The sequence below is a fragment of the Fusarium odoratissimum genome (genome assembly GCF_000260195.1).
Source record: "Fusarium odoratissimum NRRL 54006 unplaced genomic scaffold supercont1.27, whole genome shotgun sequence".
NCBI lineage: Eukaryota > Fungi > Ascomycota > Sordariomycetes > Hypocreales > Nectriaceae > Fusarium > Fusarium odoratissimum.
In genome coordinates this window covers 54995-66724 of record NW_022158711.1, presented here as the reverse complement: position 1 = coordinate 66724, position 11730 = coordinate 54995, and the positions used below count along the sequence as shown (strand labels likewise).

General features: G+C 49.0%; 4 protein-coding genes across 4 annotated transcripts; 1 reads left to right on the top strand and 3 right to left on the bottom strand.

Annotated features, from left to right (window-relative positions):
- Positions 1-1889: 1889 nt before the first annotated feature.
- Positions 1890-3605, bottom strand: FOIG_12499 (uncharacterized protein; the record flags this gene model as incomplete). The annotated part of the gene is made up of 1 exon (XM_031213412.1): positions 1890-3605. The coding sequence occupies one exon, from the start codon at positions 3603-3605 to the stop codon at positions 1890-1892; it is 1716 nt and encodes a 571-aa protein (XP_031056743.1).
- Positions 3606-4460: 855 nt separating this feature from the next.
- Positions 4461-8590, top strand: FOIG_12498 (CAMK/DCAMKL protein kinase; the record flags this gene model as incomplete). Its single annotated transcript, XM_031213411.1, has 4 exons — positions 4461-5460; positions 5514-5725; positions 5786-8438; positions 8487-8590. The coding sequence occupies 4 exons, from the start codon at positions 4461-4463 to the stop codon at positions 8588-8590; spliced, it is 3969 nt and encodes a 1322-aa protein (XP_031056742.1).
- A 465-nt stretch (positions 8591-9055) lies between these two features.
- FOIG_12497 (uncharacterized protein) lies at positions 9056-10354 on the bottom strand (the record flags this gene model as incomplete). Its single annotated transcript, XM_031213410.1, has 1 exon — positions 9056-10354. One exon carries the CDS (start codon positions 10352-10354, stop codon positions 9056-9058), a length of 1299 nt encoding a protein of 432 aa, XP_031056741.1.
- A 427-nt stretch (positions 10355-10781) lies between these two features.
- FOIG_12496 (uncharacterized protein) lies at positions 10782-11277 on the bottom strand (the record flags this gene model as incomplete). Its single annotated transcript, XM_031213409.1, has 2 exons — positions 10782-10852; positions 10908-11277. The coding sequence occupies 2 exons, from the start codon at positions 11275-11277 to the stop codon at positions 10782-10784; spliced, it is 441 nt and encodes a 146-aa protein (XP_031056740.1).
- Positions 11278-11730: the final 453 nt, after the last annotated feature.

The following is an 11730-nucleotide window of genomic DNA, read 5'->3' as shown; positions in this document are numbered from 1 at the left end:
AGACCACGAATTCTGTGGCGCGAAATACGTATCATCAAGTCTACCGACTCGACTGCTCGACGTTGGTGAGACAAATGACCTTTTGGTTAAACTTGTCGAGGTCAAGAGCTGCAAAAGTCTCCGAGACGTGGACTACCTCATCCTCAGCTATTGCTGGGGCAATGGAAACGAAAAGTCCAAAATGACAAAGACCAATCTCGGGATGCGGTTACGTGGCTTTGCTGTGTCGAACCTTTCGGAAACTATCCAAGACGCCATCTTGCTGACGAGAATGATGGAGGTTCGATACTTATGGGTTGATGCAATATGCATCATTCAGGGACCAACTGGTGACTTTCGCTCAGAGTCGCCCAGGATGGGGGATTACCCGTCAAATGCTGCGTGCTGTATCTCTGCGTCGGTTGCAAAAGATAGCCAAGAAGGCTTTTTGACTGAACGCCCGCTTGCAAGATTTCCCATGGACGACATTGCCATCAGGATTGCCAGACACGATGAGCCAGGATATTCCATATTCAAATCAAATGGGGACGACCGTTCCCTAGTATCAAATATCCATGGCTCGCCGCTAGCCAAACGCGGATGGTGCTTGCAAGAGACAGCACTTCCAAAGCGGATAATTCACTGGACTCTACAAGGACTCTATCTCCAATGTCAAAGTTCGATCTTCTCCGAAGACTCCAAAGTCCCGTACACATATCAAGCTGGTTGTGGACACTTCTCACCACGAGAAATAATGACGAGGCCTGACAAAGACCTTGTTTTTGCCGGTGGATGGTATCAACTTATCTCTGTTTTCTCAAAAACGCAACTGACTTACGAAACGGATCGGCTGTACGCCATCCATGGACTGGCATCTATACTGATACAACGTCTAAGGGCTGAATACTTCAATGGCATCTTCCGACCGAGCCTTGCCCAGGGTCTTTTATGGTACCATGATTCCAATCGGCGTGAAGCATACAAGAGACCGAAGGACGCGCAGCTACCATCTTGGTGCTGGGCATCTGACTGTCCCATTTCTTATCTGGACATTTACGAGACGCCTATGTATGTCAAAGATGACCACCCGGAGCGGCCTCTACAATTCCCTACGCATTCCGAGGCTCTGAGTGTAATAAAAAGCACCGCCTCAAGGCTATACATCAGAGCCCCCATTTTCCAACTTACCATTGGGAGAAGTGATGTTGGATATGTCAAGAATGATTGTTCAGGTCATACAGAGAGCTTCAGATGTCGCTACTTGCTGGACGCAAATCGTCAAGTCATGCAGAGCATGCCTCAAAGCCCTTCCCATGGCGGAGAATGGGGACAGGGTGTTGACGTATTGTGGTTGCCTGTAGGCCGAGATAAACACGTTTATGGACTTGTGCCGGGGTTATTAGTGTATGAGGTGCCTAACGAAGGCAAGGGGGTATACCGCCGGTATGGACTTTTGCAGTGCAGTGACTCTTGGCTAGATGAAAAGGACTTCGAAGAGGTCAGGAAGATAATTCTAGTATAGTTTCTAATGTATATATTTTAATCTTAAATAAGTATTTTAGCAGAATAGGGTAGTCTATACTATATATTATAACTTTATTATTTCAATTTCTAGACTGCTGGATTAGAATACCAGACCTTCCCAATTCATATAACCTGGTTTAATAGCAGAAACGCCTTGTATCTATCCTCATTTCCCTTGTTGGCTTAGCCTTCATAGATGCCACTTAGCTCCGAGACAAGACTCAGGCATACCAAAATCTATTTCCGTTTTTAAAGCTGAACTCCTGCCACCCCAAGCTGAGTTGGTGCTGAGGTTACCATCTATCTGACCTTCGGCCCTTAAAGCGCTCTCAGTGCGATGTTTTGTTACAGTAGGCTTAAGTATCGGTGACGTTGAAAAAGTCTTGTTATATAAAGCATCGCTCCAGCAATCTAACCACAGATAAATAAAAACTCTCTTGAACACTCTCTGGCTGTCCAGCCTCGCCCGTATGGAAGTCACTCCTCAGGCAAACCGAGGCTGCGTCAGCGAAAGCGTCACCCATCCTCATCCTAACCTCAGGAATCATGTCAAGTATTGCCTCGCGCACATGTCTGTCTTCCTCTTGACTCCCTCGAGCGTCTAAAAGCTTGATGATCGGCGACCACAGACCAATCTCCACGAGCAGGACACCAAGACTGTACAGGTCGGCCTTGTAGGAGAAAGACGGTCGGTCAGCCGCCTCGCCATTCTGACGCACTGGATGGCCTTGGTGATCTGGATGCCGGTACACGTTCTGAAATCGGTTGTCTCCAACGTTTTGAGTCAACCTGGTCTCCCGGAACAGCCTACTGTAGTCGAAACCGCCAATGTATGCTGCACCAAGGTCAACACAAGATATGTCGCTACTAAGAAATAGTACATTATCGCTACGGATGCCTTTGTGCAGCCATGATCCCAGATGAAGAAACAGCAGCGTTTTGGAAAGCAGCTTAACAAGCTTCAGTCGCTCAGTGAGAGACTTGGGCGCAGAACCTTCCCTGCTCAGCAGCTCCAAGAGAGTGTAGACTTGCTGCCCCTCTTCAAGCTTGAAGATCAAACCGTACTGTGCGTCCTCTTCTTCTGCCACGGGCATATCGACCATTGCTATGCATTCCAGAGTCCTGAACTCTTGGGGCTTCTTTTCCGAATGTAGTAGCAAAGCGAGGTCGTGTATTTGGTTTTGAGAAGCCTCCTTGATTTCCGCAGATAAGCTACTTGGTACGCATATCCACTCGATCATCACAGGTGTGATGTTGATGTTGCGAGACTTGAAATCGGCGAGGCTGCGCTTGGTAGAGTATTCAGGTGTGTTGTCCAGCTTCTTTTCGTTCTTGATTCCTCGGTGACTTCGCAGCAACTCTCGTTGGTGCAAAGCGTCGCTTCGGTTTCTCATCTCTTGTGCAGCTTCCTTGAAATTAGCGATACCCTCTACTAGTTTGGAAGCCCTATCCTCTACAGGACCTCCAATCTGTGGCTGGCATGGAGAGGATATTTCTTCTGACGTCAACCTTTGATTGAGGAAAACTGGGCCGTTCGGGTCGCTCGTCGGGGGTGTAAAGAAATCCTCGAGCTCTCCAACTAATACGGCAATTTGGTCCGTCATCTTCATCCCCTTGCCCTCCTTCCGGGCCCATCTCCCCCGCTGGATGATGTTGGCATGGTTTATAGAAGCTACCTCCTGCTGAAGCAGCTCCAGTTCTCTGACATCCGGCCCATCCGCATGAGCGATCAGAGCGAGTTGAAGAACGCGTTCTTCTGAGCGAGGCTGACCCTCTAAGACGCGATCATTTCGGAACAGTGAGGGATACTTTTTGTCAAAGTTATCCAGCGCCGTGAGTCGATATTGGATTATCAAGAGATACCTCAGAGCCAGAGATCCGAATTCTCTGAAGCGTCGGCTTTTCATGTGGTTCCCCTCCTTCAGCCCCCAGTCGAGTGCCCAGGTCTTGAGACGGGCGCGAATCATGTCGAGTCTGGCTTTTATCACGATAACCTCTTGCCCGACTTCATTTGTGGCTTTCCACAGATCGATGACCGTGACGGTAGTCTCAACGACCTGCAGGACAAATCCCAAAATGGCAATAGCCTCGAGGCCAGACATTTTTTGGTATGCAATGGGTACGTTGGCTTGGTGCACTTTTGGAGGGATAAGAATAATCTAAATCACGAGGATTTGTTTCATGCTCACGCTGATCAGACCTAGCATTTACTTATGTTTGTTTTGGACGGCCTGGATCATGTGCTACCGCTTGATGGCGGAACTTCTAGCGGGAACCTCCGTTATTTCACGGCTCTCTGCCACCGCCACAGTTGCCCATACTTGCGCTAAAGTAGAATAGCGAGCCCTGAAAGGCCGCCCCTGCCCACCTTGGACTCAGTGGCTGGGGGCTTATATCACTACACAGACCTTAGTCCAAATAAGTTCGTCTTGGTGGTTGCAATAAGGCTTTTCCCCTCATCTTTGTGGCGTGCGATGCTAGCTAAATGTGAATCAAATCTTGACAAGGCACAGACTCACAAGAATGTGATGGATTGAAACTTTGCACGTGCTGTACAATGCAAAGTCTAGACTGCGCCTCCAATCTCTGCATTCGGTGTAGTCTCAGAAGAATAAATACTGCCGTCCCATTCCAAGAAACAGGTCACTTGAGCAGGCTGGTCAGCAAGAACCCTTGATAGCCTACTCAGAATCCCGCCATATATTGTCTATCTGGCTCAGCAAGAACACCTTGAGTAGCCATTCAAGGCTCCCTGGCGATCACTGAGTTCCATGATGACAAACCACACGAAGGAATCACTGCGGCCCATGCCGGGGTTACTGCCTTTATTCACTGCCGCCATTGATGCAGTAGGCACATGTCCATTCCCGAGAGAAGAAGTGCTGGTTAACATCTGCATCGACGAAAAGGCTTTTGAAAGAGAGCCTCCCCTGGCGCCTAGCAACTCATTCCAGGTCATGCGGAGCCAGCCAAACACACTGCTAAAATACGTTGATTCGAGGTTTAAAATGACCACTATCCATAGACTGGCCATGCTATATCTGAATGACGTTGTACTCCGAGTCCCGAAAAAGACGGTGGATTGGAACTCGGATCCCGGCCAGGACCTATCAGAGTCCATCAGTACTGAAATCGCGATCCTCAAGAATGAGCATCTTCGGAAACACGAGAACATCATCGACATGGTTGGTATCTGCTGGAGTGTATACAGCGACCGCATTGTGATGCCTGTTCTTGTGCTGGAGACGGCCCAAGGCGGCGATTTATGGGGGTATCTTCAGAGTTCGACGGAGCTCGATGCGAGGGACAGACTGCGTCTGGCCATCCATTGCTATCAAGGCTTACTTGCTCTTCACACTGTCGGCGTCATCCACGCAGACCTGAAGCCAGAAAATATCCTGGTGTTCATCGACGAACAAGGCAGGCCATGCGCAAAGCTTACCGATTTTGGCTGCTCCCTTCTTGTTTCCAACCTACACGGACCAACCAAGCTCGAATCAGGAACTCCTTTGTGGCAAAGTCCCAAAGTCTTGGAGTCCCTCAGCCATCAAGGTCTGCGTCAAGCTGATATCTATTCTTTGACGCTTGTGGCATCACTTCTATTAGTTGGGCCTTTCATGTATACGGTGCTTGAGGAGGCGCAGAAGTCAGGTGATGGCAAAGAGTCACTGCATAAGCTCAAAACTGACGATGGTGCTCTCGCAAGCTTTATCAGAAAGCAAAAGGATACTAATGACTCGTCGGGCGCACGTGTTTTCACGGACGAAGTATCGGGTCTCATCTCCGAGTTCTTCGACTTAATGCTCTCCGGCGAAGATGAGCTTCAGGCTGGAGCGGCACGACCCATCAAGCTACTGAGGACTATGCTCCACCATGAGATTACATCTGCCGCTAAACACAATGTCCGAGTCCTTGAGACTTTGGATAGGCTTGAAGAAGACGTCTCTCTCAGCCCTGGTAAGCGCCCCGCTGTCTCTAAATCAGTAAAAAAGATGTCTAACTCAATCCAGGTAACAGTATACCATTAGGTGAAGCTGAGGACGTGATATGCCGGTCCACTGCGGCGACAGACAGACAACGAGAGCTGGATCCCGAACCTACCATACCACTACTCCATCACCCTTATCCAGAATTGTGTCAAATATATACAGAAAAGACGAAGCGGAGAGTGGAGGACGGGAGGCATGTAACCCTGATTCCTCGGCCAGAAAGGACGATTTCGGTAAGCAGTACCAGCAAGCTTTCGCACCCTAGCCAGGTCTAACATGGCTTATGCGTCTAGATCAATACATACTTTAGCAGGCTCAGACGACTTCCTGGCCAAGTTACTACCGCAATAATTGCTCAGATAAGGGAGATCGCTGACTCAGACGCATACTGCGAAACCTCACGATCCCTCGCGGCATATGCAATGGCAACATGGCTCATTGGGATTCACCGGTCCGCTGCCAATTCCGCACCGTCACTTAGCGAAGCCGGACAATATCTTGTAATTGCCGCCAAGCTTGGACATGGAGGGGCCCGCGCTATTCTGGGACAGGTACTGGATTGGGTAGGGATGCCGAATCCTATTGAATCAAAGGTTGAGGAAGGATGGCTCTACGATCTGGCTGTTCTTGGAGATCGACGTTCTTTAAAGCGATTGAGTTCAGAAAGATGCGCTGAAGTAATGAGGGATCGGATGTCATCGCTGAATGCACGAATTAAAGAGGAAGCAGACATCTCTGCGCCTTCAGATCAGGCGTTTTCGGAAAGCGACCAGCTCAAAGACAGCGACGAACTGAGAGGACGCCTCCCACTCATCTGCAGATACTTGGTTGGCAAGAGCTGGCATGTCAGCTTGCAAAAGATTCTCGACTTACCGGGCTTCATGGATGCCGACCTGTGTGTTTCTCTTCTGATGGAAGCTTGTCAACAGGGTGACTATAGGATTGCCAAGGTTCTCATCGAGCACGATACGCCGCTAAGGGATGAAGCCTCCGGACTAACACCAATGCATTTCTTGGCCCATTTTGGAGACGAGGACATGCTTCCTTTAGCACGGCAGATCAAAGACAGAGGTGTCGATCTAGAAGCCCGATGCAACCTCCCTGCGCAATGCACCTTTGGCCAACTCGATTTGCGAGACACCCTTGTTGATGCGACGCCTCTGCTGTTTGCGGTGGCACAGTCGAGCCTCACAGCAGTTTCTGTGCTTGTTTCCCTGGGCGCGGATCCATTCAACGGAGCCGAGAAGTATGAACCGCACACAGGAACTATGTCTGCTCAGAAACGTGGGAGGACATACTCGCCAGTCCATTTTGCCGCAAGACTACACATGTCAGAAATCCTTCGCGCCCTGTTACCTGATGACAAGGAATACGGACAGTTGTGGGATTGGATGTGTTATGAAACGCACTCGCTAAAAGTCACTCCGCTCTGGTGTGCCGTCGACTACTGGTACCAGGGCCTGTACGATCGGGTATTAATGCATGGGAAGGATCACATCAAGAGATGCGAGGAGACTATTACTTTCCTGTTGAAACGTGGAAGCCAAGGCCACGCAGTCAGTTGGGACGTCGTCACCCAGGTCAAACATTCCGTGTTCACAGCAGCGACCTTGTACGGCCAACCGTTTGTGCTGAATCATCTGCGATCTTTAGACATTCAGCCCACTACGAAGAATCTCATCAGAACACTTCAGATTGCCCTTGATGTCGAGGACTTGACGGCGGTTGAGTACCTCCTGCCACTTGCCGAAAGAGAGACTCGAGACTCAGACTCGGCCTTTGAGCTTCAAGCATCGATTCAAGGTCACAAAATTGCAGACTTCATCAGCCATTTATACGATATCAAGGAACGCCTCGAGTCGAACGCAAGGTCAAAACTCAAGCTTGATTTAATCAGGGATCCGCCACTCAAAGAAACCATTGGCCCGGATGCCGGCCAGGATATCCTCCAGCAGAAGGCTTCTCAGGGAGGCTTCAAGATGTCGTTCACTATACGGGCCGGGCCTGGTGGGCGCAGCATCATGGAACGCACAGGCGAGCCAAGCTTGATGCCGCCCAAAGGTACGCCTTTACCCATCGAAGCAGATGACAGTGACATTTCTGCCTTCGAGATGGCCGTCATGGGTGGGTACGAGGCGCGTGCCCGCGAACTATACGAAAGCGAGCAATGTGACGTGTCATGCCGCCGCGTAGATGAGGACGGCGATGAGACTACCCTCCTAGCACGTCTCATCCGCAAGAGCCGCAAGTACAGCAACTTCGACAATCAAATTCTTTTTCTTCTCGAGCTTACTCCCCCCAGCGCAGAAGAATTCTTCCGTGCATGTATACCTTCAGGATCAACTGCCAACGAAGGGTTATCTATTCTTCACATGTCTGTCATTCTCGACGAGTCTCAAACAGAGTTCAGGCCCCGCGCCCCGCGCCAACTTGTTTCTGCCATCATTGAGAAGTACCCAGAACCGGAATATCTGAACGCGATGAATGCGGAGTTTGGCGCTGCTGTACATATAGCAGTCGAGACGGGTAATCTGGATGCACTTAAGGAACTTGAACATGAAGACGTTGAGTGGAATCTTCTAAACCGGCAAGGCGAAACACCCCTCGACATCACGGCCCGGCGGCTGCTGAACGTGCATACATTTCTACAGCAGAGCCGCCACCTTCAAAGGCTAGAACAGCCCGAGGAGTACGAAGCAGCAGTGAGTAAGTACCGGGCGAATGAACAGCGCACGAAGAGCTTTCTACAAGGGAGGGGTGGAAGATACGAAAAGTACAACGGGTTTATGCACAGGAGGAGCGAGACAGTATGGGACCTTGAGAACTTCACGGTCTCGGGTAGCATGCAAGTCAACGTCGCGGAGCACTTGGCGATCCTTGAAAGCCGTTCGGTTGGCGAGAATGAACCAAGTGTAGCGGCTCATCTACGTAAACTAAGAGCTTGGAGTCAGTTGGGGGTGGATGAATGTATGCTTCACCTTGCTAATGGTACAGCGGTGACTCGAGATTGGTGTAGCCATACTGATGGTACAGCTGTGGCTAGAGATTGGTGTAAGTTCTGCGAAAGATGGCTATTTTCGTCCTTTTTAGTTAGATGATAGATTATTGGATAGCAATGTTAAGCATCCCATAGCTGACTGAGTCATCTTGCTGAAGACACTTCTTGATACCGATAATGGCTGCTGTGACTATAAAAGATAATGCTGGGATTTGGCCGCGCTGAACAATGACATTAACAGAATAGGTCATATGCAAGGCAAATTAACTGATATACCTGAAAGGCTTTCTTTATGTAGCATCTTAATAAAATAGATCAAATGACAGAGAAGAAAAGCTCTCAAGTCTTTACAATCCTGGTATTTAATCCTGGGTCATGAAAAAAAAGAAAAAAAGTATCATTAAAGCTGTATGCATATAGAGATCTAGAATATAGAAGTAGTTGTATGCAATAGCTGGGCGCAACATACTTCGGGCCCAGGTAGACAGCCTCACGAGCCATGCAAGCCATGCAAGCCATGCAAGAGCCTCGAATAGACCCTTGATATGCTCCTTGTAAGATCCCCTTATACCAGCCTTACTGTTCTAACTATGACATTATCGAAGAATGACAGGCCCCCAGCTACATGAGGCTTGGAAAAGAATGTTCCCACTCGATAATACCCATTCGAATTTTCTGCTGGGTGGATCAGCAGGCCATAAGCCGCTCTTTCGAATCTGGTCTCCGTCTCCAAATCACCACCACTTTCAGCACTCAGGGATGAGGTGCTGGACGACTGATAGTCAAAGCCTGCATGGGAATCACCACCAAGAGTCTCAGAGTTGTCAGAATGTGTTGATGAAAAGAAATTTGCATCTGTACAGCGTCGAATGGTACTCCCTATCAGCAGGAAACTAATGGGCGCTGCGAGTGTACGAGTTTCGGGTGACTCGAATATGTCTTCAGCAGAGCAATCAGGCTTGATGTGTGCAAAGTATCGCCCGTCAAATCTAACAGTTTCTTGCGGAGGATCGAATTGTCGAAAGGCTTTGTGGTATGTTATCCGCTGCGATCCAACGTACACCTTGGAGGTAATATCAAGCGCGCCATCTCTCACCTCGCCAAAGACTGACTCGCCGCGCAAGGTGATAGCTGTGTCTAGGCTATCGAACTCTGGTCGACAATCAGCTAAAAGATTTGAATGGTATAGATCGAAAGTGAACCATTCTCGTTGACTAGCCCAGCTCCACGAGCGGGCAATGTATGGAGAAGGAGTTTTCAAGCTCTTCAGCAGGTCTTGATAACTGGGCATTCCTGATATTGATAAAGCCCAGCAGAGTGATTGATGCATGCTATTCTTCCAAAGACCAGCTGCGTAGTCATCATTCAACTTGCTACTGAAAAGCGCTGCGATACCAGCAATTGAAGGAAGGAAGTCTGTTTCCCGGGTAAACTGATGGTACCCAGGGTTGACTTGAGATATTGTCTCGGCCCATTCTCTATAGATGTCTGCCGTGCCACCCGATTCGATTATCACGCGGTTGAGCATGAGGAAATCCGTGTTATACTTATTTTTCTCCCTTCCCATTGATTCACTGAAGGATTTGCACTTGAAATGCACGTTTCGTTTCGAGAACATGAGCAGGCGAGTTGATGCGATGCGCTCCTGGAACGTCCAGCCTCTCTCAAGCCAAGGGCTGAAGACTAGGTCTTCTCTCTCGTCGGCTTTGTAGAGAGGAGAGTATATACCAAAGACATGAGTGTCGTCAGAATGGGTTCTGAAAGGAAGGAGAATTCTATCTGTCCTTTGGATGAATCCTTCCTCGCAGTTGTGAGACGATGCAGCTGCCACTGCCACGTAGGCGTTGCCATAGATTCGTTCCATCACGGCACATTGCTTGTCCAATCGGATATGTCATCTTGAAGAATGCATAATGCATCTACCCAAAGGAATGGGATCGACAACGCTCTTGTTGCAGCCACGGCGTCCTTGATAACTTGTGGCAAGGAGAACTCTGGGATTTGCTGCCGATGCTGGGAGATATTGACAGTGGTTGTCTTACGCTGTTTGCTTGCATGAGGCTCTGGGCCCCAACAGTATGTAAGGGCAATATATCGCTGGACTTCGGCGTCTCGAGGTTGAAAATTCTTGGTAAGGACTAGGCTCAGCCGATTTTCTCTAACATCAATGAGCCGATCGGGAATGAAGGTTTTGTCCGGGTTTACATGGTCATGTAATACACACGACTCCAGCTTTGACTTCATCCATGATAAGGTCTCTTCATTGATATGAGATAAAGGTGGTTGAAGTCTCAGAGACGTGTGCCCATGTCGAGATCAGTAGCTGCCGTGATAGGGCAATCAAGATGGAATTCCTCGCCGTCTATCCCGTTTCCCGTCAGCCATTACACGTCTGTCTGCCGGTTCTTGGTATTTACCGGGTCTTATTCTGATGCGTAGGGCTTTTAAACCATACCCATCGGTCTCATCAAAGCGAAACACATAGTGCAGCGACACGGGGACATCTTTCGCTAAGAATTCATTCACTGAGTCATCGTGGATCTCCCACCAGGTCACGACGCGATGAAGAAACTCGCAGCAACCGCATTTGGCTCTACCTTCACTAAAGGCGTGGGCCAGGAAATGGGTCACGTTCCAATCCAGATCAACTTCTTGTTCCTGGCCCTGTTCCTCAGCTGACGGGCTTCTGGGCGAGATGGCATCTGGCTTTGTGCTTGTTAGTTGAAGGCATGCGCAGCGCTTGCGAAGATTTGCAAATTGGTCAGGGGAAATATCAGAGGCTGACATTGATAACATGCTTGCAGCTACTGAAAGTGTTTCCAGCTCGCGCTGAAGTGGCAGCAGTCAAAAAAGTGCATGACTAAGCGAGGAAAACGATTAGGACTGGCTTGGCTAGACATGATTATAATTAGCAGCACTCTAAGAAGTTCATTAGATAGCTGTATAAAAGAAACCCCAAATGGCTGAATCCTTGCAAAACCACGGACATTTTATTTCTCTTGGATGGTACTCAATGCCGTGTCCGACTTGTTACTAGCTCCGTGCATCAGCTGGCCAGAATCTTCGTCAAGCTCATCAAGGCCACACTGCCATGATCGATACATAGGTTTGAGCTTCATAGGCCAAATCAGGAGAATGTATTCAAGTGTCTGGATTGCCGACTTCGAAGACATGACCTTCCTAATTGGTGTAGTCTGGCCCAATAGCATGAACGCCTCATGCCAATCCCTAAGTCCCTTG